This window comes from Terrapene carolina, unplaced genomic scaffold (genome assembly GCF_002925995.2).
Source record: "Terrapene carolina triunguis isolate 2854851 unplaced genomic scaffold, T_m_triunguis-2.0 Scaffold231, whole genome shotgun sequence".
Lineage (NCBI taxonomy): Eukaryota > Metazoa > Chordata > Testudines > Emydidae > Terrapene > Terrapene triunguis.
In genome coordinates, this window is record NW_020664582.1 from 13,675,299 (window position 1) to 13,698,958 (window position 23,660).

Sequence of the window (23,660 nt, forward strand, 5' to 3'; positions counted from 1 at the left end):
ATATACTGGTCACTGGATGAGTAGTTTTCTGTTCCCTGAGTGACCAGAGCAGGGGCTGCACTAGAGTAATCAGGAACCTGCTAGAACCAGTTAAGGCAGGCAGGCTAATTAGGACACCTGGAGCCAATTAAGAAGCTGCTAGAATCAATTAAGGCAGGCTAATCAGGGCACCTGGGTTTTAAAAGGAGCTCACTTCAGTTTGTGGTGCGAGTGTGAGGAGCTGGGAGCAAGAGGCGCAAGGAGCTGAGAGTGAGAGGGTGTGCTGCTGGAGGACTGAGGAGCACAAGTGTTATCAGACACCAGGAGGAAGGTGTTTGGAGGAGGCCATGGGGAAGTAGCTCAGGGAGTTGTAGCTGTCATGCAGCTGTTACAGGAGGCACTATAGACAGCTGCAGTCCACAGGGCCCTGGGCTGGAACCCGGAGTAGAGGGCGGGCCCGGGTTCCCCCCCAAACCTCCCAATTGACCTGGACTGTGGGTTCTTCCAAAGGGGAAGGTCTCTGGGCTGTTCCCCAACCCACATGGTGAATCTCTGAGGCAAGAAAATCCGCCAATAAGCACAGGACCCACCAAGATAGAGGAGGAACTTTGTCACAGTATATGGCAAGAAACAACAGGTGGATATAGACAGATGTGAGAGCACCAGGAAACAAGGAGACAATACTGGTCAGCATGATGGGCAGTGGTCTTAGCCCAGCAGCTGCCTAATCACTGTCGAGTTTTAAGGTATAAGCACATTTTTAAATGCTTTCCTGAATTGGGCCCATTACAATTAATAGAATTTGGGTGTCCAGATCCCTTAGGCAGCTTTGACATTCTCAGCCTTCAAATCTCCTTTACTTTTCACCATTTGCACGGTCTGTTTGCACTTCATTCACTTTGAGCAATGAAAATGGAACTCTTTCCCTTTCACTTTACAGTCAAGGCAGTTCTCCTGCACTAAAACGATATTGGCCAGATTCCTAACATGGGAGGGCAGGGGCGGGGAAATGATTAAATGAATTTTAAAAATTTAAAAACTTTCAACTGAAAATAAAATATATTTGTATTTTTAGAAGTAGCTTCCATTTGTGTATGTGCAATTTTGCACGTGTAAACACCTAAATTTGCACTAACATCTGCTGCACACAGTACTATTAGAATTTATTAATTATTATTATTTGTCTTGTGAAAGCCCCAGTCATGCACCAGGACCCTTTGGTGTTAGGCGCTGTACAAACACAGAACAAGAAGGCAGTTTCTGCTCCCAAGGAGCTTCCAATCCAAGTATACGTGCAAATCTCATTGAGACAAATATTTGATTTTAGTTTGGGGTTGTAGGGGGTTTTTTGGTTTCTGTTTTAAAGCACAAAACCTAAATTTGGGGCTTAAACTAAATTAACGGAGTCCCTTTAAATAATGCCTCACTTGAACAGTGAAGATTGGGCATGAACCAGATGTACTCAGCTTTGTCTGGGCAAAGACACAATGTGCACAAAATACCTACTGAACTAATAAGGAAAATATTTTGCCAGTGTGTGTAGACACTTTGACTATTGAAAAATCATTGTAGAAGGGCAATTACTAAATTTTAAAATCAATTTGGTAAATATGTTCCTGAAAATAATCCATGACAAGCAGCAGGGAGGGAAAAATTGACTTTCAAATTACACACTCACGTTATTCATATCGAAGTATCAAAGAGATGGTATGTACAAACAGAAGTAATCAGCCAACATGTTTTGATCTTGCAGATGTACACAAAAATGACAATTAATAACTTCCTTTATGATATGAAGCTGGGAGTTTTTTACAGTTACATTACAGGGACAATTATATTCAAGCTCAAGGCTAAAAATAATGAAAGACTATAAAAACTACATTTTAACATTTAAAAATACCCAGGAAATTAACTGGAGAAGAAGGCAATGATCCAATTAACGAATCGCATTTATTAAATCAGGGGGCAAATTAGATAGCACAGAGCTCTGTCGCAAAGGGCATGATCCTGCCAGGGGGCCAAAGACCCTTGGCTCCTGTTGATTTCAATGGGATTCCAGGGTGCTCAGTGCTTCTTAGGAAGCTATCAGCATCTTGCAAGATAGGGGTCAAAATAGGGAGAGAAATTCTGATGGCAAATGATCGTGACTATCCCAGCCACCTGGTCCACTGCTGCAGTGAAACAAGGGTGAGAGCATCAAGTGACCCTCCCTCCATGGGGATTTGGATAGGAAGAACCCTAGAGAACAGAGAACGCAGTCCTGACTGGGTGTTAATACGCTTACAATACCTTTAATTCAGCATATATAAATACAGGAACAGATATGCAATTCTAAGTACTCAGTGCAGCTGTGGAGCTGGCAATGTGAATCATGCCTGTGTACACATGAGTGTCAATTCATACCCCTACCCTATGTCTGCATTAGACCTAATGTGGTCACTAGCACACCAGCTGTATTTCCATAGAGATCCAGCAGCGCATTAAAACACAGACTCATTAAAAATATTAAAAAACAATGTTGCTACCATGAAATGTACACTATACGCCACGGCCAGCCCTCGTCCTTTGATCCTCTGTTGCCAAATCAGATTACCTAAAAGAGTGAGAGCACAAGAATGAGAAAAAATAGAGAAGAAGGCAAGGAGTCTGACATCCCTTTTGGTAAATGCAATTAAACTACAAGATAAACAACTACAGTTTCTTATTTCTGATATGCACGTGCAAACTAATAGTGAGATCTATAAAACCTATGGAATAATCTACCAAGAGAAGTGGTGGAAACCTCTCTGCTTGGCACATTTAAAAACAAGATTGAACAAAGCACTTGCAACTGTACATACAACAGAGAACAATTATGCACTGGCCAGGGAGACCTAATAGGTCTTTCTCCACCTCTAAGCTCTTCACAAACTTAAAGCCAACTTCTGCTAGGCTTCCGCATGTGAGTAGGCATGGCTGACTTCTAAGGGTAAGACCGGCAAGATTTGGCTCTAAATTCTCACATTCTGACCTCCATATCCTCTCACTTCCAAATGCATTTCTTCCTTCTATGAGAGTGGAAAGCCACTGTTTACACAGCAGCATGTTGTGATATCAGGAAGTCAGGATTGGGACTTCACAACAGACAGGAGCTGGGTGGCAATAAACAATAACAACAGGAGGAGAATACAACAACGTAATGTTCCAAAAGTTCCCATCAGTCTCCACTCGTAACAGAACTGCTGTAGGTGTAGTGTGTGCAAAGTACTTTTGGAACCTTCAGGAAATGGGCAAAATAATTATCAAACATATTGACGTTATTTACAACCGCCTCTTTGTTAATGTGTAGCTTTGCTTTACTATTCTTAGACTTGAAATTACAAGTCATTTCTCAGCATACATACAGGATCAAATCAAACCTAAAAATGTGCCTCCCCTTGCCAACTAATTACATCCAAAAATCAGTTAGTACATAGAAAAATATATATACCTACCTATATGACAAGAATAAAGAAATGGCTTTATTCGCCTCTCCTGATGTTAACAAGGATGGATTTTGTTTGCTTCTAAGTCTCTAGAATCTTTCTTTCCTCCACAAATGCAAAAATGCATAGTGGGCACCACCTAATGGACAGAACAAGCGTTTTCCTTAATAACAACCTGAAATACAGGGAAAAAATTCATATGAACCTTTCTTTATCCCTAGCCTTTTTTATTACTATATTAAAACTGATTCATTCTGCACAGGAAACTAAACTGCTATATATCTACCAGAAAAGCATTACTACTCTCCAGCAACCAGTTGTTTCAATGTCACCTAATAGACAGCTCTCATCTTTAAATCTGATAACTACAAAGAATCTGAGTTCCAAAGAGCTGTGTTTCACAAAATAATAATTGTTTGCTTGGCCAGTGTTTTATTTTCTCAATTAAGAGTTGAAGGGGAAAATATAATTAAGCATAACCAGTCTGTTGCAGGGATGCTGCGCACCCACATCTTCCCTGGTTTGCAATAGAAAACGTGAGTGCTCAGCACCTTTGAAAATCAGGCCAAATAAAAGTAAAATGTCAAGAATTCAACACAAAATACAGATGATCACAATCTATTATTCATTTATATTACAGTTACACCAAAAGGCCTTAATATGAAATGTTTGGTAAGCACTATACAAACAGATGAAAGGAGACAGTTCGGTCCTGAAGAGCTTACAATGTTACTCTCCCCCTTTTACAGAAGGGGAACTGCGGCACAGAAAGATTAAGTGACTTGCTCAAGGTCACACTGAAAATCTGTGGCAGGGCAAATGTTAGAGTCATCTCTCAAGTCCCAGACCAATACCTTAACCTCTATGCGAACTTTTTTCTCTGACCTTGTCTCTGTGGAAAAGTTGCAAAGGTTTCATGTAATCCGTTTTTAAGGCAATATAGTTAAACCAGTGTAAATCCATGTAGATGCTCTTATTTTAGTTTAAGGGGGGCTTACACTGGTTTAAACTTAAATCTTTTCTCGATCAATTTAAGCTAAACTGAAAAAAGCCACTCCCATATCAGAATCAGTGTGTCTACACAGAAGTTTGACTCAGTTTAAGTCTACTGGTTTAAATTCACACCTCAGGTTATCCCAGTGCGTCTTTCCCATATAAACAAGTCCTCTATTTTATTAATGTAAAAAGGTACACAGATTCTGTCTTTGGAAAAACAATCTGAAACCATGCTTTAAGAAATGCCAAAAGCAACAATTTATAACAAAGGCCAGTCACTGGGATCTTGCTATGAGCTGCACAAGGCAGGCTATTTAGGTGCCAGCATCAAAGGAAAAATAATGTGTGCAAAGCAGCCACAAGACAATTCAGTTCTTGAAAACATTTGGCAGGTTAGTTTTAGAAACAAGGCAAACGTCAATGAACTTTGCCTGTGTAAGGCTTCAAGGTCCATTCCCTTTCTGAGAAACCATTCGTTTGATCAAGAAGGTTTTAAGGAGACTCTACAGTGCCAAGTATAACTGAATAGAAATATTAGTAAAAATAGCAAGCCAGAGGCACACACCTCAGATAATGCAAAAAGAAATCCTGAAGGAACGGCACCTTAATGAGCAGTAAGATTATTATGACTCTGTACATTTCAGCTCCCAAACATCCACCCTAAAGGAAATATTTCACGGCAACACATCTCTGCAGAAACCTAGGCCCATGTCAAGAACAAGAGGGAGAAATGGCTGAGTGTGAAGTAAAGAATGCAATCTCCCGTAGCATACTGAAAAAGATTATGGGCCAGAACCTGAGTTGATGTAAATCAGGTAGCTTCACTGGAGCTACACTGATTTATACCAGTTGAGCATCTCGCCCTTGGGGCAAGCCCGTATTCCTTGCACACCTGAAATTCTCATCAATTTCAGTGGCAATTTTGGGGTCTGCACAGGAATGCAGGAGCCAACCCCATAACTGCTCCAAAGAGGGGCTGCGATGAAGAGAGACTGCAAAAACAAAGCAACCAAAGAAAGTATTACTCTAAAAAAACCAAATCCCCTAACAGCAACAAATTGGGAAGAGAGCATTGTTTAGACTGAAAGTTCTTTGTGGCAGGGAGGGTTTCATTTATTATGTGCTTATGCAGCACCTAGCACGATGAGGCCCAATCTGATTGTGGCCTTTAAGAGCTACCAAAATACAAATGTAACAGAGATTCAGACCCACTGCATCTAATAGAACCTACAGCAGCCCCAAAAGGAATTTACGTACATGAAAACGTGCTAGGACATCACCTTCCTTCCTACTAAATAAGCCAAGGCAAATCCAGGCAACGGAATGGAGACTGGGCTGGCAGACACCACAGCTTTTCCAAAGACTGTGAAACCAGCCACCGGCCTGAAGCATCTGAAAAACTTTCAGATTCACAGACCAGAGTTTACAGACTTCATTTAGCTCACAGGCAAGTCTAATTAGTCTCTCTGAGTGATTTAGCTGCTCATTTGGAAGGGGGGGATGGAGTAAGCTAAATTGTTTGAAATTATCCCTAAAGGGTACTGTAAATCAAGTGTTAATGACTGATCCTATGCAAAGGGCCACAGTAACTAAATAAAATAGTCAAGGTGCTAAGCGATAACATTCATTTTGTTTTCAATAATTTAGCAAGTGTGGTTTTCAAGCCAGAAATATTTGCAAATGAAACCCCCATCACATACACCCCCTCACCCAAATGCAAGGCAAGATGCTGAACGTCATGAATTCCCATTGACTTCACTGGGAGTTGAAGGTGCTGGGGTGTTCAGCATCCTACAGGACCAGAACCATAACGAAAGAGGAACATTCACAATATGAATGAAAGAACATGCTAGTGAATCCATATCCTTGTTCCTCACCCAGAGCTCACACAAATATGCTGTGTCCTGGTTCACTAATCATGTGGTGGGTTTATATATGAGAGAGAACAAAAGGAACAATTTAATACAAATCTACAACAAATCTTTAGACAGTTTTATTTCAATGGGTTACTTTTTTCCCCCTCAACTGAGTTTCATTATAGGTCACATCTGTCACACGATTGAGTTCACCGACCTATTTTACAGTCAAATTCAATGCAACATGTTTTCAGATGTTCAAACAGTGATGTGGAATGGGAAACACCATCACACTATGAAAAAAATACAGAATAGGCCCGATTCTGCAGTCCTTATTCCAGCAAAGATCTCACTGGGAATGAGTTCTGTAAAGGAGTGTTAGTGTACCCAAGGTTCATTTATTTTAATGGCTGTTTTGCATCAGTATACACAGAGAGATTTGGCTCCCTGTTTTTAAAATCTAGCTTTCTCTCTGTCACATTTTCTTTTAATCTTGTCTCTTGGAGTTTATGTATTCAACAGGTTCCTGGAGCTTTTAGCAGTCTGTAAACACAGCATGATGAAGCCACTGCATCCAATACTCAGGTGGAACATTGTGCAGAGACAACCTGGAGTGCAGGACATTGGACATAACCTGGAATGGTATCTGGAATCTTCTAAAGTTTAAGTTGAACATTCTACAGCAGAAGTTTCAGTGTTTACTTTCTTCTTAGCTTCTCAGGAGCTCACAGCTGTAGAAAGACTCTGGAAAGTGCAACAGGGTGTCTGCCTCTACTGATTGTCAGTGAAGCCACACAACACTGAACTGTTTTCCCTGCTCAAAAAGGTTGGATTTTTAAAGATCTACGCAATTCACGGTAAAATCATATTCCGTTACTTTATTTTTTGGCTGCATATAGAATGCAAGAGAATCCCTGCAAAAAAACAAAAAGGCATCACTAATAGAAACTCATCCTGAAAATGTTTATCTTTAAAGAAACAGGAATTGCAATCAGTTTGAGCAATTAAATTATTTTTACCAGTAGCAACAGAAACATTTAATGATTCAATCCCAGGCTGCAACGTTCTTCCAGGAGGGATGATTAGCATCCTGTGGCACAAACTTCGTGTCTCCGAAGATAGCCCATACCCTTCATTCCCTGCAGAAAAAAGATATTGTATGGGTATGTTCATGCATTTGTGTCGCCAACTTCACACATTTTCACAACTCTGCCACTGATTTATGAATAAACCCGTCAACAAATGCCTTTTTAAAATAAAACCAGAACACCCCCCTGACCAATGCTGACTCACAGGAGTTGTCCCATTGACTTTGATAGGACAATATACATGATCAAGAGCAGTTTTGCAGGATCCAGCTGTTAAATTGAAATCGGAGGTAACAAATGACAGCAATGTATCTAGTTTTCCCTACTGGCCCATTTCAACCTATCTGGATTTGTTTGTAGAGCTCATGGGAGTTTCTGAGCCAGTGCTAATACCTTGCGCTTCTGCAGCACTTTCATTACAAAGCCTCACAGCACCCTTTCAAGGGCCAGGGGAAATCCTTCCCTATTCCCAATGTAGAGCAATGCATAGCTGATCAGGTACATTACAGGAGGAAGCTTCATAGTGTCCAATGCTGGAAGCTGAATATAGGGGTTGATGGACCAATGGTCTGATCTGGTACAGCAACTCGTATGTCTCTATTGATATTGACTTGTTCAACTTTTCCAGTAGACGATACTACCAGCTGGGTGCAACTCGTGAACACAGAGAGTTTAACAAGAGGTTTCAATTGATTAGTTGCTAAACCATCCAACAACCCCAATATGTTTGACCTGATACACTAGTGAAGCAGAGTAGAAATCTATGCCAGGTCATTAGTAGTAGTTTGGCTTGTATTGTCACAAAGGAAAATGGAAAGGGAGCTGCTTAAAACAATTCCACTTGTAGACAAATGAATACAGAAGGCCCAGGCTAACCCCAGTACCATCCCCCTACCTCGGACTCCAGATCGGCTCTATTATCAAAAGGTGTTTTCGTGTTCATTATTTATCGAGCTCCACGGGTGCACCTGGTACAGTTTAGACAAAGACAGAATAAGGTCCCTGGTCTGCAGCCAACAGAATAGATCCATGGAACAGGAAGCCACCCATTCCCCTTTCTTAGCCTTGCCAAAAAGGGATTGTTAATAGACACACTGGCCATCTCTACTAGATTTTAGACGTATTACTCTAGAATCTAGCAGCTGTCCTACATGCTGGAATTGTCTCTGTAAAATGCCTGCAAGCCTCCATCTTCTGATGCTGTCACCAAATCATCTCTCCAGTCTTTCTAAGGTACTTATATTGCCACCATTGCTGTACTATCTGAACACCTCAGTCTTTAATATATTTATCCACTCAACACCCCAGTGAGATAGGGCAGTGCTATTATTCCCATACTATGGATTGGAAACTGAGACACAGAGCAGCTAAGGTGACTTGCCCAAGGTCACACAGGCAGTCTGAGGCAGAGCAGGGACTCAAACCTGGGTCTCCCAGGCTAGCATCCCAACCACTGGGTCACCATTCCTCTCAGTCACAAGATGTTGGTGGGAAAAGCAAGGATTTCACCTTCCCCTCTACTTTTTCTTGATTTGATACAGAAGAGAAAAGTTTTATAACTTCAAGCAACATTCGTCTCATCAGCCTTTCGCGCTCATATTCTGGTGTGTTCCTTCAGCTTGGGACAGCAGCTATTGTCAGATATGTCATGTTTCCTGGAACACTCCCTTTCTCTCACTGATAAGGGTCTTATGATTCCCAATAAAAGCAGCAATTTTGCTTCCAGCTTTTACAAAGCTTTTTATGGCCTTAGTCGCTTAAGATAATTAGAACCCATAAATTCAGGGCAAAAAGACTTGCAGATAGAGAATGATGTGGGAGGGAGTGCTGATGGAATCAGATAAAATAATACAAGATGCTAGTTTATATTGCTGCACAAAACATTTACCACTTTGGCTCTTTGACTTTAATCTCATAGTTTTATCTCAGAGTGCAGCTGAAATGCAATCATTTAATTATTATTTTTTATCCCCATTTCTGACTGTAATATTGTTCAGGGTGTGGCCTGATGATTCTGGGGGTCGATAATGGGATGCAGAGCCTTTCATCTCTAAGTTAGGATTTGCCAGACGGGATCAGACCATGGTCCATTTAGTCAGGGGTGAAAGTAACTTAAAGGACTTACCGGTATTGCCAGGAGTCCCGGGCCCTTTAAATCGCCCTGCCAGTACAGTCGGCTGTGTACCGGCTCTTGCCAGTACGCCGGACCGGACCGGCTTACTTTCACCTCCACATTTAGTCCAGTATCCCATCTCCATAGTGACCAGCCCCTGATGCTTCAGAGGACAGTGCAAAAAACCTCCTACACCACATAGTTAGAACTTGGCTTACGCCATGAAGCATGATGTTGAATATCACGGCCAGAATTTATGTTATCATTAACTATTGTAACGTTGGATGTTGACAGCTCAAATCCAGCCAAAATAAGCACCGACCAAAAGATGATGGTTGTTCAGTGGCCTGTTAAAAATGAATTTGATTGATCTAAGTGGACAGGTGTCCAAATAAACAAAACCATGGTAGGCACCCTTATTCCCAGACTCAGCACCCATGCCAAGAACTGAAAGGATATGCAGAGCTGGCAGGACAGGAAAGGGAGTTAATCCTATCCCGGCCCATGCAGAGACCTTCAGTCTCTAGGGAAGTCAATCTGTTGCCTTAGGCATTGACTTTGCACACAGACAACATTAAGAGATATTGTTCAGATCATTCTCTTTGGCAAGCGAGCAAGACTGTAGCTGACTAGGATGCTGGGAAGGCAAATTCAAGTCTGTAACACTTTTCTTATAAGACAGTGTGTGGGGAAGCTTGCTTCCACACTAATTTATTGCTGCTCTTCTCTGTTTGCTGCCACAGGTACGCTACATATTTAGATCCAGGACATTTCTTCAAACAACCCCAGTATCACACAACTCCATAATGTTCAATTTTCTTTTCAGCGAAGAGTTAGTGCTCAGTAGAGAGTTGAAGTCATTACTGTTGTAAGGTTTGGGAACTCTTCTCATGCATCTACCAATCAGCCTCCAGTCTCCCCTGACAAAAGAATATTTGGACTTTTTCCTGGAAAAATCTCTTATAATTCAAGGTAATGACACTGCTGTCACTTTCTCTCTCTTCCTTTCTCTTGCTGTTGTCATCGTTTCTGGTATGTATTTCTTTGTGGTCCATCATCTGCATTGCCAGCCTTTCTATTCCCTTTGTAATATAGTGCCACACATCTTGTAGAGATGCCAGATTTGCTGTGTTGTCTTGTCAGTATTTCCTGGAGTTCAATAAACATTTTAATTAAAGAAATGTCTTCAGAGCCAAGTAAATGGTAGCATCAGGCAGGATTACAGCCCCTCAATGGCTGATCGTCAACATGACATTACCCTTCAGTGCAATGGTTCAAACCACCTTCGTTGCCTGCTGACATGGAGCAGCAAAAAGGGCTTCCAAATATGCATTCCTGGATGATTCTGCAATGTTTCTTACTTCAGCTGTAACGTCCACTTGCTTCTCTACCATTCAGACCATATAAACTCAAACATTTCTCCATAAAAGACACCATCTTGGTAAATTCATTGCAACCATCTCCTTTATCTGCTTAAGATAAGTTTGGGGGGAGGAGGGATGTGCATTGCTCAGGGGTCAAGTAACAAACTACAGTTGCTCCAAATGAGAAAGAGGTTGGAAGTGACCAAAAGTTAATATTGTATCTCCGTGGCTCTCAACCTTTCCTGACTACTGTACCCCTTTTCAGGAGTCTGATTTGTCTTGCATACTCCCAAGTTTCACCTCACTTAAAAACTACTTGCTTACAAAAATCAGATATTAAAAACACAAAGTGTCACAGCACACTATTACTGAAAAATTGCTTACGTTCCAATTTTTACCATATGATTATAAAATAAATCAATTTGAATATAAATATTTTACTTACATTTCAGCATATAGTGTATAGAGCAGTATAAACAAGTCATTGTCTGTATGAAATTTTAGTTTGTACTAACTTTGCTAGTGTAGCCTGCTGTAAAACTAGGCAAATATCTAGATGAGTTGATGTACACCCTGGAAGACCTCTGAGTACACCCAGAGGTACACATACCCCTGGCTTGAGAACCACTGATGGCTGTTTGGTAGCCACCTGTGTGAAATGAGCAGCTAGATCCTATATCCGCTGGGGCAGCTGTCCACATTATCAAAGCTACCCATGTAATGGACACTCTTGTTGGCAATCTCAGTAGAGGCCAAGCCTGTATAGCATGGAGACTTACCTGCACTCATCCCCTTAGAAATGCCATCCTGCACCTGTCTGAGCACTTACAAATTTAGAGCCATGTACACATGAACACTGAACTCCCTGGCCACTACATCAGCACTAGTTTAAGAGGTGACGTCTCCATATCACGCACCTTCACCCCAGTTAAAGTTTTGCACCGTACCATACCTAATACTAAAACAGTGGGTTTATTCCAGTGAAACTCTAAGCAGCTGATGACGGGGACCTTATCCTCGACCTCAGATTTGCTGACTGTTCCTATGACTTCCCAGCCTTCTTCAGTTTTAGCCTTAGAAAGAAAAGGGGACAAAAAAGAAAAATATGATTCCAGGTTCTTTAAATGTATAAGAACAATACATACACATACAAGCTTTTAGATTTTCAGCACAAACATGCAGCTAACCTACTTTGCTTCTTTTTGTTTGTTTGTTTTTTTAATACATCTAGGTCTTGTTTACACTTAAAACTTATACCAATATAGCTATACCGGCAAAACCCTGCAACTGTAGAGATAGCTTGCTACCGTTTCAGGGTAACTGCACCTGTAACCCCACCCCCATGGGCCACTCCAGAAGTTCCCAGTCAGGTCTCTGGGAGGGACCCTTCTCCCACTCCCTTCTGACCGGGGATTTTTAAGGCTGGACAGCTCCCTGCTGTGATATCCCCAGCAGACCAGCCTGCTGCTCTTTCCGAGGGCTATGAACAGTGTATTCCCAGCTGTTACAAGTTACCACACAGCTCTTTCCAAGCACACACATATTTTCTAAAGGTAGAAAGAATTACAGAGAAAACACAGAAAACAGTAAACAGATTTAAACACACACGAAACATACCAGGAATTACCCATCAGTCTTATGAGGCCCTAGTAGGCCAAAATCTTTCCAACCCTTCCGCAAGGGTCAGGATCCCTCTTGTCCGTTCACTGGATCAGAAAGAAGGCCCTGAGTCAGTTCAAACCCAGCCTTTTAATACCAAAATCCCTTTCTTTGTCTGTTGGTTTCTGGGAAAACCAGTTTGAATCAGTACATGCAAACCTCCCAAGAAGGTGGTACCTCTCTGGAGGTGTTTGCAATCTAAGTGTTTCACTTTAATCGAACTCCACTGTTTCTGGTTCCTGGAGAGCTGTGGTAACCCTCCCACAGAGTTGTATATAAATTTAACACAATGCCCCCAAAGATACTGCATGGGGTTGCAAATATCTGTCACATAGCTTATACCAGCAAAAAAGTGCTTTTGCTGGCATAACTTATTCCAGTCCGGTGAGCAAAATAAACTATGCTGGCAAAAGGAATTTTTTGCCGCTGTAGCTGCATCTCCACTAGGATTTCTGCCAGCATTGCTAAGTCCCTAAAAAAAATATCACCCCTGTAACCAATACAGCTACGCCTGCAAAACGTTAAGCGTAGACCTGTCTTTAAAAGCCCAAACCAAAATTTTCAAACTTGGATGCCTAAAATTATGCCCTTAAATATGCTACCTGATTTTCAAACACTCTGAGCACTTTCAGCTCTCAATGTCCTTACCTAACTAGTGGGTCAATTCTGCTTCCCTTACTCTTGTTGAGTGGCAGCTTAGGCTTGGTCTACACTAACCCCCCAAATCGAACTAAGGTACGCAACTTCAGCTACGTGAATAACGTAGCTGAAGTTCGAAGTACCTTAGTTCGATCTTACCTCGGTCCACACGCGGCAGGCAGGCTCCCCCGTCGACTCCGCGGTACTCCTCTCGCCGAGCAGGAGTACTGCAGTCGACGGCGAGCACTTCCGGGTTCGACTTATCGCGTCCAGACAAGACGCGATAAGTCGAACCCAGAAGTTCGATTGCCAGCCGCCGAACTAGCAGCTGGGTATAGACGTACCCTTAGAAGACTAGCAATCCTGTTTTATTTGACAAAATCTCAGTACAGGTGCCTTAATTTGGCCAGGGTCCCTTTAACTAGAAAATCCACTTTAACAAGAGTCAAGTTGCTGCTTCTTGCCAACCTCATTTCCTGTGAAATCTGCACTTTTTACATTACACTACATTAAATTTACACTCCTGTGATGCCACAGGTTAGACTGACCAATCTGGGTCCAATTAAATGGACTGCAGCAATGGCCCAAAATGTTAATAAATTGAGCTTTATAGTAACACGGTGATTCTTCCAGGTGTTTCAATTAAATATCAATATCTTTTATGTGCTTTTTATCTCACTATCATCCAGAGCTCCGGCTGCCATAGATCTATGGTGGGGCTGGAGAAGGTTTCCAGCTTTGCACTGGAAGGAAGGGGGCTAGAGATCTCGGTACCTCCCTGGTGGTCAAAACAGGATATGCAGGGAGAAAAATACTGACTTCTTGGGATCTCCACCAACAGAAGTTGGTCCAATAAAAGATATTACCTCACCTACCTTGTCTCTCTAATACCTTGGAACCAACACAGCTACAACTACACAGCAAACAAGTGTGAACTCCACAGGCATTTCTGTAACACCAACTCCACGCAATTCACTGGCCTCCAAACACTCCTCCAAAACTGATCAGATACTCTCTCTAATGTGAAGTAAGGATGCCAACTTTCTAATCACACAAAACTGAACACCCTTGCCCCGCCTCTTCCCCGAGGCCCCGCCCCGCTCCCTCCATCCCCCCTCCCTCCATCGCTTACTCTCTCCCACCTCACTCACTTTCACCAGGCTGAGGCAGGGGGTTGGGGTGCGGAAGGGAGTGAGGGCTCCGGCTGGAGGTGTGGTCTTTGGGGTGGGGCCAGAAATGAGGGTTCAAGATGCAGGAGGGGGCTCTGGGGTGGGGCAATGGGTTGGGGTGCAGGAAGGAGTGAGGCTCCGGCTGGGGGTATGGGCTCTGGGGTGCGGCCGGGGTTTGGGGTGCAGGAGGGAGCTCCGGGCTGGGGCCGAGGGCTTCAGAGTGTGGGAGGGGGCTCAGGGCTGGGGCAGAGGGTTGGGGTGTGGGCTCTGGGAGGGAGTTTGGGTGCGGGAGGGGTCTCAAGGCTGAGGCAGGGTGTTGGGGTGCAGGAGGGTATTCGAGGTGCAGGCCAATGGGAGCTGCGGAACCGCTGCTCAGGGCAAGGGGAGCGTGCAGAGCCCCCGTAGCCACCCCTGCACCTAGGAGCCGGACATGCTGGCCGCTTCCGGGAGCCACGCGGTGCAAGGGCAGGCAGGGAGCCTGCCTTGGCCCTGTTGCGCCACCAACCGGACTTTTAGCAGCCCGGTCAGTAGTGCTGACTGGAGCCGCCAGGGTCCCTTTTCAACTGGGTGTTCCGGTCGAAAACCGGACGCCTGGCAACCCTAATGCAAGGATATTTTTTGTTTTAAGAGTCTTTTCAAAGCCTTCTCCCGCTTCCGTGGAGTCATTCGTCAGAGGCTTCATTATGGAGCTCAAATCTCCAGATTCATTTTGTAGCTGCCACTCCAACAAGGTTCACAGCATTTCAACCCACCCACGGTTTCTCTTTTCCTCTACATTTTAACTGCTGCACAATGCTGCCCTCATGTGAGCAGCCTTTGAGCAGCAGCCTGTAGCTGGTGGTGCATGAGACAGAGAAACAATGCGCAGACTCAACAGAGGCCTCACCGGGTATGTCTACACTGCAGCTGAGAGCGAGCGTCCCGGCCCAGGAAAGACAGGCAGGCGCTAGCTCCACTCAAGCTAGCTCACTAAAAATAGCAGTGTGGAGGTTGCAGCATGGGCGGTAGCACGCACTAGCCGCACAATTATCAGCTCGTCTGACCCAGTGGATCCACGCGAGGATAACCAGATGTCCCGGTTTTATAGGGACAGTCCCGATTTTTGGGTCTTTTTCTTATGTAGGCTCCTATTACCCCCCTCCCTCTGTCCCCTGACCACTTGCTGTCTGGTCACCCTAATCCACGCTCAGGTGGCGAGCCCGTACCGCTGCCCATGCTGCAATGTCCACACAGCTGTCCACCTAGGCTGGGAGCCTTCCTCCCAGCTGCAGTGCAGACACGCTCCTAAAGGCGATCGCAGAGCTGCCTACTTGCTCTGGGCTCAGTGACGTGGCTGCTTCAGTTTCTTTCTCTCAGGCTCCTTAATAACTTCACAAAGGCTTTTGTGTATCAGCTAACACCCCTTCTTGGGATCTGGTTTATTAATGCCAAGTTCTAGAGGGAACAAACCCCCTGCTGAAGCTTCTCCTTCAGCAAGCTTGGTCTCTACACTCTAGCCTCTCTAGCGGGTATTAGCTCTTGCACTTCCCAGGCCCTGTGCCTGGGAGCTAAGAAGAGTTGTGTAGACCTGCTCACACAATCCTCCTGCTCCCTTTTCAACTTCCCCCTCAGAAAGCCTGATTTAGCCGCATGACCTGCCTGTCATGTGACATTATCATTCTCTCCACCTGTTAAGTGTCACGGGTGGGGCTGGGACCCATCTCCCTTTAAAGGGTCAGTCACACCGTGACAGGTGTAGGGTACAAATTTCAAAAGCAACTAAGTGACTCATGAGCCTAAATCCCATTTTTCAAAGTAACTTAAGTCTCTGAAAATGGGATTCAGTCGATTTTGAAAACCATACCCATAAGTTACATCAATATTAGATCTGTTCTCTATGCACATTTAGGGGGATTTTCAGAAGCACATAAGTGATATAGGACCACACGTGCCGTTGACTTTCAATAGGAGTTGTGTTCCTAAGTGACTTAGGTGCTTTTGAAAATTCCCTTTGCTCTTTAAGGGATATTCATTCAAAAGGAGTACAGGGTGCTTAGTTCAAAAGCATCAACCCTGACACCATGGAAGCAGGTGCCTTTATTTGTTTCAGTTTATAAAAATGTTCCTATATGAAGCATTAAAATCTATACCCATTGATACAAGAGAGCTACTCACTTGGCCCTGCAATGCATTTATTGCACTTATTTACTGATTTTAGCTCCCTGAGAAAGCAGACACTGCACAGTCTCCTTTGGCTTGAACCATTGTCTGCAACCAGTGGGGAGTTCTCCCACAGACGCCTTGGACCAAGGCTGTTACTTGTCTAAAAACAGTTTGGGATTTTTATCTAGTTAGATTGTAAACTCACTGGAGCAGGAACCATCTTCATGTTATATATTTGTACAGCGCCTAGCACAACGGGGCCTTAATCCCTGATTGGGGTCATAGGCACCAACACAATACAAATAAATAATTAAGTGTCTGAACCAGATTCTCATGGCTGAGGAGAATCAGAATAAGTGGCAGTGCTGTTATTGTTCAGCTAATACATGGTTTGGTGGCCTAAAATAAGCAGTTGATATATATTTATTTTAAATTCCCTTAGCTGTTTAAGGGATATTCATGCTAAAAGGTTACAAGGTGCTTAGTTCAAAAGCATCAACCCAGGCAAGTGCCTTTATTTACTTGATAGATAAAGATTTAGCTTATAAATATAGATAGGATATGTGTGTAACAGTCTATAACTGCACCAAATGTTGTAAAAAAGTGATCTCCCCTACTGACAGGCCACACGATCTAGCTGGTGAGATGGCCTGAAAGTTTTTGGGACCTTTAGTGGTAAAAGGACAAAGAAAAAAAAAAGAAAGCTGGGTTCTTCTACCTTCAGAAATCTCTGGAGATTATCTGTGCTGTATACCTCCAAAACTTCCATGGCTCCAGAGCTTGCTTTGCTCACCGTAGGAGTAAGGGGGCAGCTGTGAGTAGAGAAGCCAAGAAAAGTTCCAAGTTAAAACAAAGCAAAACAAAAACCCTGAAAAACTGTTTTTGCTAGCTCATCCGATTGCCTTCACGACTCACTTTAAATCAGTTTACAAATGATTCTACTCACTTTATAGATGCACTTTCTTATAGGGAATGGGAGGTTTTGACAGGAACACAGGGACAAGGCTGGAGGAGCACTTTTGAGCACAATTAACATCAAGACTAACTAAAAATGATAACAAAACAAAACTTCTCATCAAACCAAGTTTAAATACAACTGGCTATCTTTATATGTACCTACTGCACTGGTGACTCCTTCCCATTGTTAAAAATCTATGTGAATCCTAGCCTTGCATACATGAGACCCTTGTGCCACACGCCTGTATCAGCGGGGCTAATCCCCTATTTGCCTCCCTCAGCAGAAGCTGTTCAGAAGAGAGAAGGCAGTGAGAAGCGAGCATCCCTCCCACCATCACTGGCCACACAAGGCTTCTCCACTGTCCTCCTTAAAATCACCTCTGCTGTGATGCCTACAATGCAATAGTTAGGCTGCTGGTCTGCTGTGACCATTGCTCATCACCCTGCTCTTAATCCTCTTGCTATTCCCTTGTGCTCCCCATGTCTGTCCATCTCCACCTGTTGTTTCTCATCTTATACTTAGATTGTACTTTCTTTAGGGCAGGGATTATCTTTATGTTATTTGCATGCCCAGTGCCTAGCACGGTGGCACCTTGCTCCCGGACTGGGGCCTCTAGGTGCGACCTTAATTGTTCTACTACAAAATAATCATGTTCCCTCTGCATTAAAATATATCTCCAAAAAAAAAACCACAGTGGTGGAGTGGCTCAGCAAATGATATTGATCAGAAAAGCACAGCTCAGAGGTGCAAGAATGCATTCATCCCTGGAATGAGAACAGCAGGGACATGGCCAAATCTTGCAATCCTGCAAGCAGCAGTCTTGCACTTTTGAATCTAGAGGCAGAGTGACTAGAATAAACATACACCTCTACCCCGATATAACGCTGTCCTCGGGAGCCAAAAAATTTTACCACATTATAGGTGAAACCGCATTATATCAAACTTGCTTTGATCCACCGGAGCGCGCAGCCCCACCCCCCCCGGAGCACTGCTTTACCGCATTATATCCGAATTCGTGTTATATCGGGTCGCATTATCTCGGGGAAGAGGTGTACCATGGAAAGAAAGAAAAAAACCTAGGGTAGAAAAGAATTCAGGTCTGTTCTGACTAGCAGCACCTGCGCCTTTTAAATCAAATTATACACTCCACTTAGGAGCTGTGGACACCTGGCAATCTGCCTGGGTGTGTGTTTGTGCACAGCACAGAACTGAGCACGCTTACAAATCTCTTTGCATCCCAAGAGATCCCATCTTTCTAGCTATCTTGAGGTTTTATACTGCTGCCCATCACCACAGTATCTGAACGCTTTCCCTGTAAAATCAGTAGCAATAATCTTCTCCCTAGCAGACTTCCAGGGGGCTCCAGCTCTGTTTCAGGGCAAAACTCTACTTGGGGGTATGGGTTTTCGATTTTTTCGTAGCATGTCAGTGCTGCGAGGTAGAAAGCATGTTAGTGCTGCGAGGGTCATATTTATGACGGAAAGGCCTTCTCAAAGAGGAAGGCTTTGCAAAATCTCCTAAAGATGGTCAAACTCTGGATTCACCTGATGTCCTCTGGGAGTTTGTTCCATAGCCAGATACCCTCGACCGAGAATGCTTCATCCCCACCTCTCACACACCTTTTCCTGGGCTTTGTGATCCGCATTGACCCAGAGGAGCGCAGCTGTCGTGGTGGTGAACAAATCAAAATTGATGTAGCTGGGGCATGATCTATTAATTGCTTTGAAACCCTCAGTAGTTCAAACATATACACACACCCTATACAAGGATATGGCCATCCACTTCCGGGGTGGAACATGGCAGCTCAACAATTTAGGACTGGAAGTGAAAAAGGCAGCATCCAGCTGAAACTACAAGGTAGGCAGGATGCAACAACCTGAGCTGGAATACGTCCAGAGTGGTGGGACTGACACTCTTATCCTTACAAAAAGGATGATGGGATCTTTAATGCCTACAAAAGGACCTTGGTTTTACATCTTATTTGAAAGACTGGTGAACTGTTTAGGCAGAGACAACAAAGCAATACTTACTGGAAGAAGGAAATTACTCTTGGCAGCTTGTATAGAATAAGCTCAGAGAAAGGCTCCAGTTCCCTTTATGAGGAGTTAGTAATACAGCACTGGGGGACAGGACAGTTAAGTACGTGTGAGCAAATCTTCATTATATCCTGGAGTCTTTCCACGTGCAGGATCAGACCCATAGGGTTTGAAAACTTGGACTACAGAAAAAAAATCCCTTAATCTCTCCACGGCTGGAAGGGAATGGCTTTTCGGTCACTGAAATGAATGAATGCAGAGGGGGCAATTAGAACGCCAGAGGTTAAGATATGTTTTTAATCCCTTTGCAACTCAGAAACTCTTATAGCAATAAGGGAAGAAAACAACAATCGGAGATTGCCCAGTGTGCTGGTGGCTACACAACACACTGTCCAATGGGGAGCAGGGGATTTTCTGATTTTGGCTCATGGTCCTGCTGCAGAGGCAGTGAGAGGGGTCCAATGGGAAAAGGTGCAAGTTGCACACACACACACACACCACCCCTTCCAGCTGACAAATGGAAACTGCATTAATTGGCTCTTGAGGCAGTTGCATTCAGCAGCCTCAGGTACAGAAGGAGGACTTCAGCAATAAAAGGGGGGAACGCATTTGAAAACGGAGAGACCCAAAAGGAACCTTCCCCACCTTCCATCCCTGAAGGAGCACAGGTTGCTGAAACGAAATCAGCATCTGTCCCAAAGCAGCCAGTGTAGTTTCTATATCTGCTTGGTGCACACTTTGGGGGTCATTTGGGGTAAAAGGAGCTATACAAATATGCAAGATAGTAACATCCTTTGGAAGACAGTGGTAACGTGAACAGGAAACCCCACCACAGAAGCAAAGCATAAAATTTACCTGTCCTTTTGGCTGGTCACCACTCTGTCAACTCCTAAGAAGTATGCAGAACGCAGCACTGCACCCAGATTCATAGGATCCTGTATCTGCTCCAGCACCAGCCAAATCAGCTGTGTGCCCAGACCAACCTGGGAAGCTTCAGCTTCTTCCAAGCTGCTAAGATGGAGAGGAGTGGCTTCTAAGCAAACTCCCTGGTGGACTCGACCTTTGCAAAGAGCATCCAGCACCTGCCTTCTGACATGGTGCACGGGGACCCCGCAGGCCTTAGCTTGTTGGGCAAACTCTTCCATCACAGGCCGTGCGCAGCTGCTGTCCGACTTGAGGAACAACTGGAAAAAGTCCCTCTTTGACTGCGAGAAAGCCAGGGAGCAGGGCGCAATGCCAAACAAGATCTCCGAACCTTTGGTCCTTTCAATGGACATAGGCTTTGGCACTGGTCTTTTCTGCTGTTTTGAAAAGTCATCCTCTCTCAGGTTCCTAAATTCCTCACTGGAAGATGCAGCCTGCTCAGTGCTGCTCTTTCTAGACTTCCACTGCCACCGCAAATTCTTCTGAGGGGCGAGGCCTTTATAGCTTTTGGGAGGAGGATGTGATTTGGGGATCACTCGTGCAGCAGCATCCCCAAGTCCCGATACTGGAAGCTGGTGGCTGCCGTGGTGCTGTGAATGTCCTTCATTCCCGAACCCCGCAGGTGATGAAGATTGCGATGGCTCCTTCTCCTGAGCCAAAAAATGTTTGACTGCCCGAAAATGACTGTTGCAACTAAAAGCAAATGAAAGTCTTGCAGTTTTCCAGATGTTGAACTTAAAGGTCTTCACCATCACCACCACAAAGGCCATTCTACCGCTCAAGTCTCCTCCCTCGGAACGGCTATCCCTTGAAAAAGGAGATAATGGGCTAGTTATGCAATATGGGTTAATATCCCACTAATATTTACAATTTTAAAACATGCTTATGATCAGAAAAAGGACTATTTACAAATGGAAACCTTACACTTAACTTCCACTCTACTCCCTGCCTGTGTTCCAAGTCATAGCTGCTCTTTGTTGACTAAAATAAGTTTTTAATATTAGCCTAATATGCTCACGGGAGAATGAGCTGGATTCCATTCTGACTCATGCATCACAAACAGAATTAGCTAAGTTCAAACTGCCGAATCTTTCACTGCTGGCCACATGTAAGCCACAGAAAGTGGCCCGCTTGACTCTCAAAATATAGTTAAATACTCTGGGCCAGATTCTGAGCTGGTGGAAACTGGTTTAGCACCATTCAAATAGAAGATGCTATGCCAATTTAGATCAGTTTATGATCTAGTCCTCTATCTCACCACTCCAGCCCACCTCAACCTCTGGCCAATAACATTAACTTATAGTCATGGTCAAGAATGTTCCCTGCATGATTTTCTTTTAAATACACATCTATATACTGCAAGCATTTGACTGTATCAACAGACTTAAGAAGCCATAGGTTGTGCCATGTCACATGAGAGAGTATTTCATAGATTTGCAATAAAGTTGTCATACTGAGTATTACCTGTCTACATCATATATTATTGATGATCTCCATGAAAGAAATATACAGAAGAATATATATATTATTTACAGCGATAAACTGAACTAGCAGAACTTGTTCACTGAATATAGTCTACTTTAGGTTCTTATATGGCTCCCATTGTCATACTGAACACCTTGCAAACTGTAACGTATTTATTATCACAATACCCTCATGAGGTAGGAAAGTCCTTTCTATTCTGGGCTCTCCCACTGGATGACCTTGGCCTAGTCACGTCCCCCTTCCATGCCTCAGTTTCCCCATCTGTAAAATGGGGGCTAATGATAATTACTTCCTTTGTAAAGTGCTTTGAGATCTATTGTTGAAAAGCGCTAGATAAGAACTAGCTATTATTATTATCCCAATTTTCCAGATGGGGAACTGAGGCACAGAGAGGCTAAGTGACTGTTAAACAGGAAGCTTGTAATAGAATAGGAACATGACGCAAGGTTTCCCACGTTCTAGGCTTATATCCTAACCACTGGACCATCCCCATTCCCCTCTTGGACACAGCTTTATTAGTTAATATATTGCGACAGACATAAAAACAATAAGCAGGGCTGAGCACCCAGCTGCACCAAGTCTGCAGAGATCCTCGCTGCAAACACGTCAGTCATCTTCAGTGCTTGCTGCTGTTGCAAACCGGAGCACCAACGCATTAGTCTGCTATCCAGTAGCATTACAAGAAGATGGAAACGAACAGCCTCCAGGGGGGAAGAAGAGTGGGTTTTAGGGCTGACAGGGCCGGGGCTCCAGGGCGCTCCGTTCCATTCCCAGCTCTGCCGTGGACTTCCTACGCGACTCGGGGCAGGTCCTAGTCTCGCTGCCTCAGTTGCCCGTCGTCTGTCCCAAGGAGGCCGCTTCGCTGTGTCACCGGGGCGGTGGGGCAGGGGATGCCCAGGCAGCGCGGGTGACAGGGGGCCTGTGAGTACAGTGGAGACGGGGCTTGTGAGGGAGAAAACGAGAACGGGACCCACCTCCGGGCGGCTGCGCCGGGCTGACGCTTTCTCCCCGCGGGTGAGGTGGGTTCCGCCCAAACCCCAGGAGGGAAACGGAGTTTTGCGGGGCTAGAAAAACCCACGTGCGCAGCGGGGCGGTCCCGTCCCCACCGCCCCCCAGGCGCGTTACCCGCGGGCTCTGCCCGGGGGAAGGGAGCCGGGCCTGGGCGCCGGGGGCAGCGCAGAGGGGGGGGGCGACCCGCAGGGAAGCGGCTCCAGTCTCCCCGGGCTGGGGGAGGGGTCACCCAGACCCCCGCCCCCCCCAGCGGTGACCCCTCGGCAGCAGCCCGGGGGGGGGGGCTGAGGACTCAGCAACTCCCCCCCTCCCCCCGCACCAACCTCCGCCTCCTCCCCTGGGCGCCCCCAAACACACGCCCCTACCTCACACTCCACTTCCGGGTCCGCGCGCCACCAGCGAGAGGAGAGGACAGCGGGGCGCCCTGCGCTGCAGCGCCACCTGCTGGTAGGCGTTGTCCGGTGCAGAGCGTGCCCGTGGTGGGCGGCCTGGTGGCGTGGGCGGCTGGGGTCACTCAGGTCTCTAGGGGCAGCTGGGCAGGGGGCACCAGTGCTGCAGCTCAGCTGCGCCCTGGAGGTTGCCCGGGGGAACCAATGCGCCCTGCATGCCCTGCAATGTGCTGGCGCAGCCCGAGAGCGCCAGTGCACGCCCCCAAGGATCTCCCATGGTGGGGTCACCCTGCATGTGCCCTGGAGTGGGCCGGCCAGCATGTGCTCTGTGCCCAAGAGAGCACCATTCCCTGCAGATAGCCATATCCCAGAGGAGTGCCCCATCCCC

At 45.0% G+C, this 23,660-nt stretch overlaps 1 protein-coding gene across 3 annotated transcripts; it reads right to left on the minus strand.

Moving 5' to 3' along the window:
* Nucleotides 1–2,254: 2,254 nt before the first annotated feature.
* MRM1 (mitochondrial rRNA methyltransferase 1) lies at nt 2,255–22,579 on the minus strand. Of its 3 annotated transcripts, XM_026656437.2 has the most exons (6): nt 22,411–22,578; nt 20,319–21,194; nt 17,188–17,281; nt 11,813–11,933; nt 7,315–7,434; nt 6,689–7,209 (listed from the first exon to the last, which is right to left on the minus strand). In XM_026656437.2, coding segments are annotated over exons 1-6 (1,254 nt in total). In that variant the 5' UTR covers nt 22,413–22,578; the 3' UTR covers nt 6,689–7,168. The 3 variants fall into 3 exon arrangements, with proteins under 3 accessions (XP_026512224.1, XP_026512222.1, XP_026512223.1); XM_026656439.2 differs by lacking the exons at nt 6,689–7,209; nt 7,315–7,434 and adding an exon at nt 2,255–3,582 and having other exon boundaries at nt 22,411–22,579; XM_026656438.2 differs by lacking the exons at nt 6,689–7,209; nt 7,315–7,434 and adding an exon at nt 9,604–10,645 and having other exon boundaries at nt 22,411–22,579.
* Nucleotides 22,580–23,660: the final 1,081 nt, after the last annotated feature.

Bases quoted from the DNA above. Each gene is read 5' to 3' on its own strand.
- MRM1 (XM_026656437.2), bottom strand. The intron at 17,282-20,318 runs GTAAATTTTATG...CTCTACTCACAG, and splicing joins GTGACCAGCCAAAAGGACAG to CTGCCCCCTTACTCCTACGG. The intron at 7,435-11,812 runs GTATGGTACGGT...TTTTTTCTGCAG, and splicing joins ACCCACTGTTTTAGTATTAG to GGAATGAAGGGTATGGGCTA.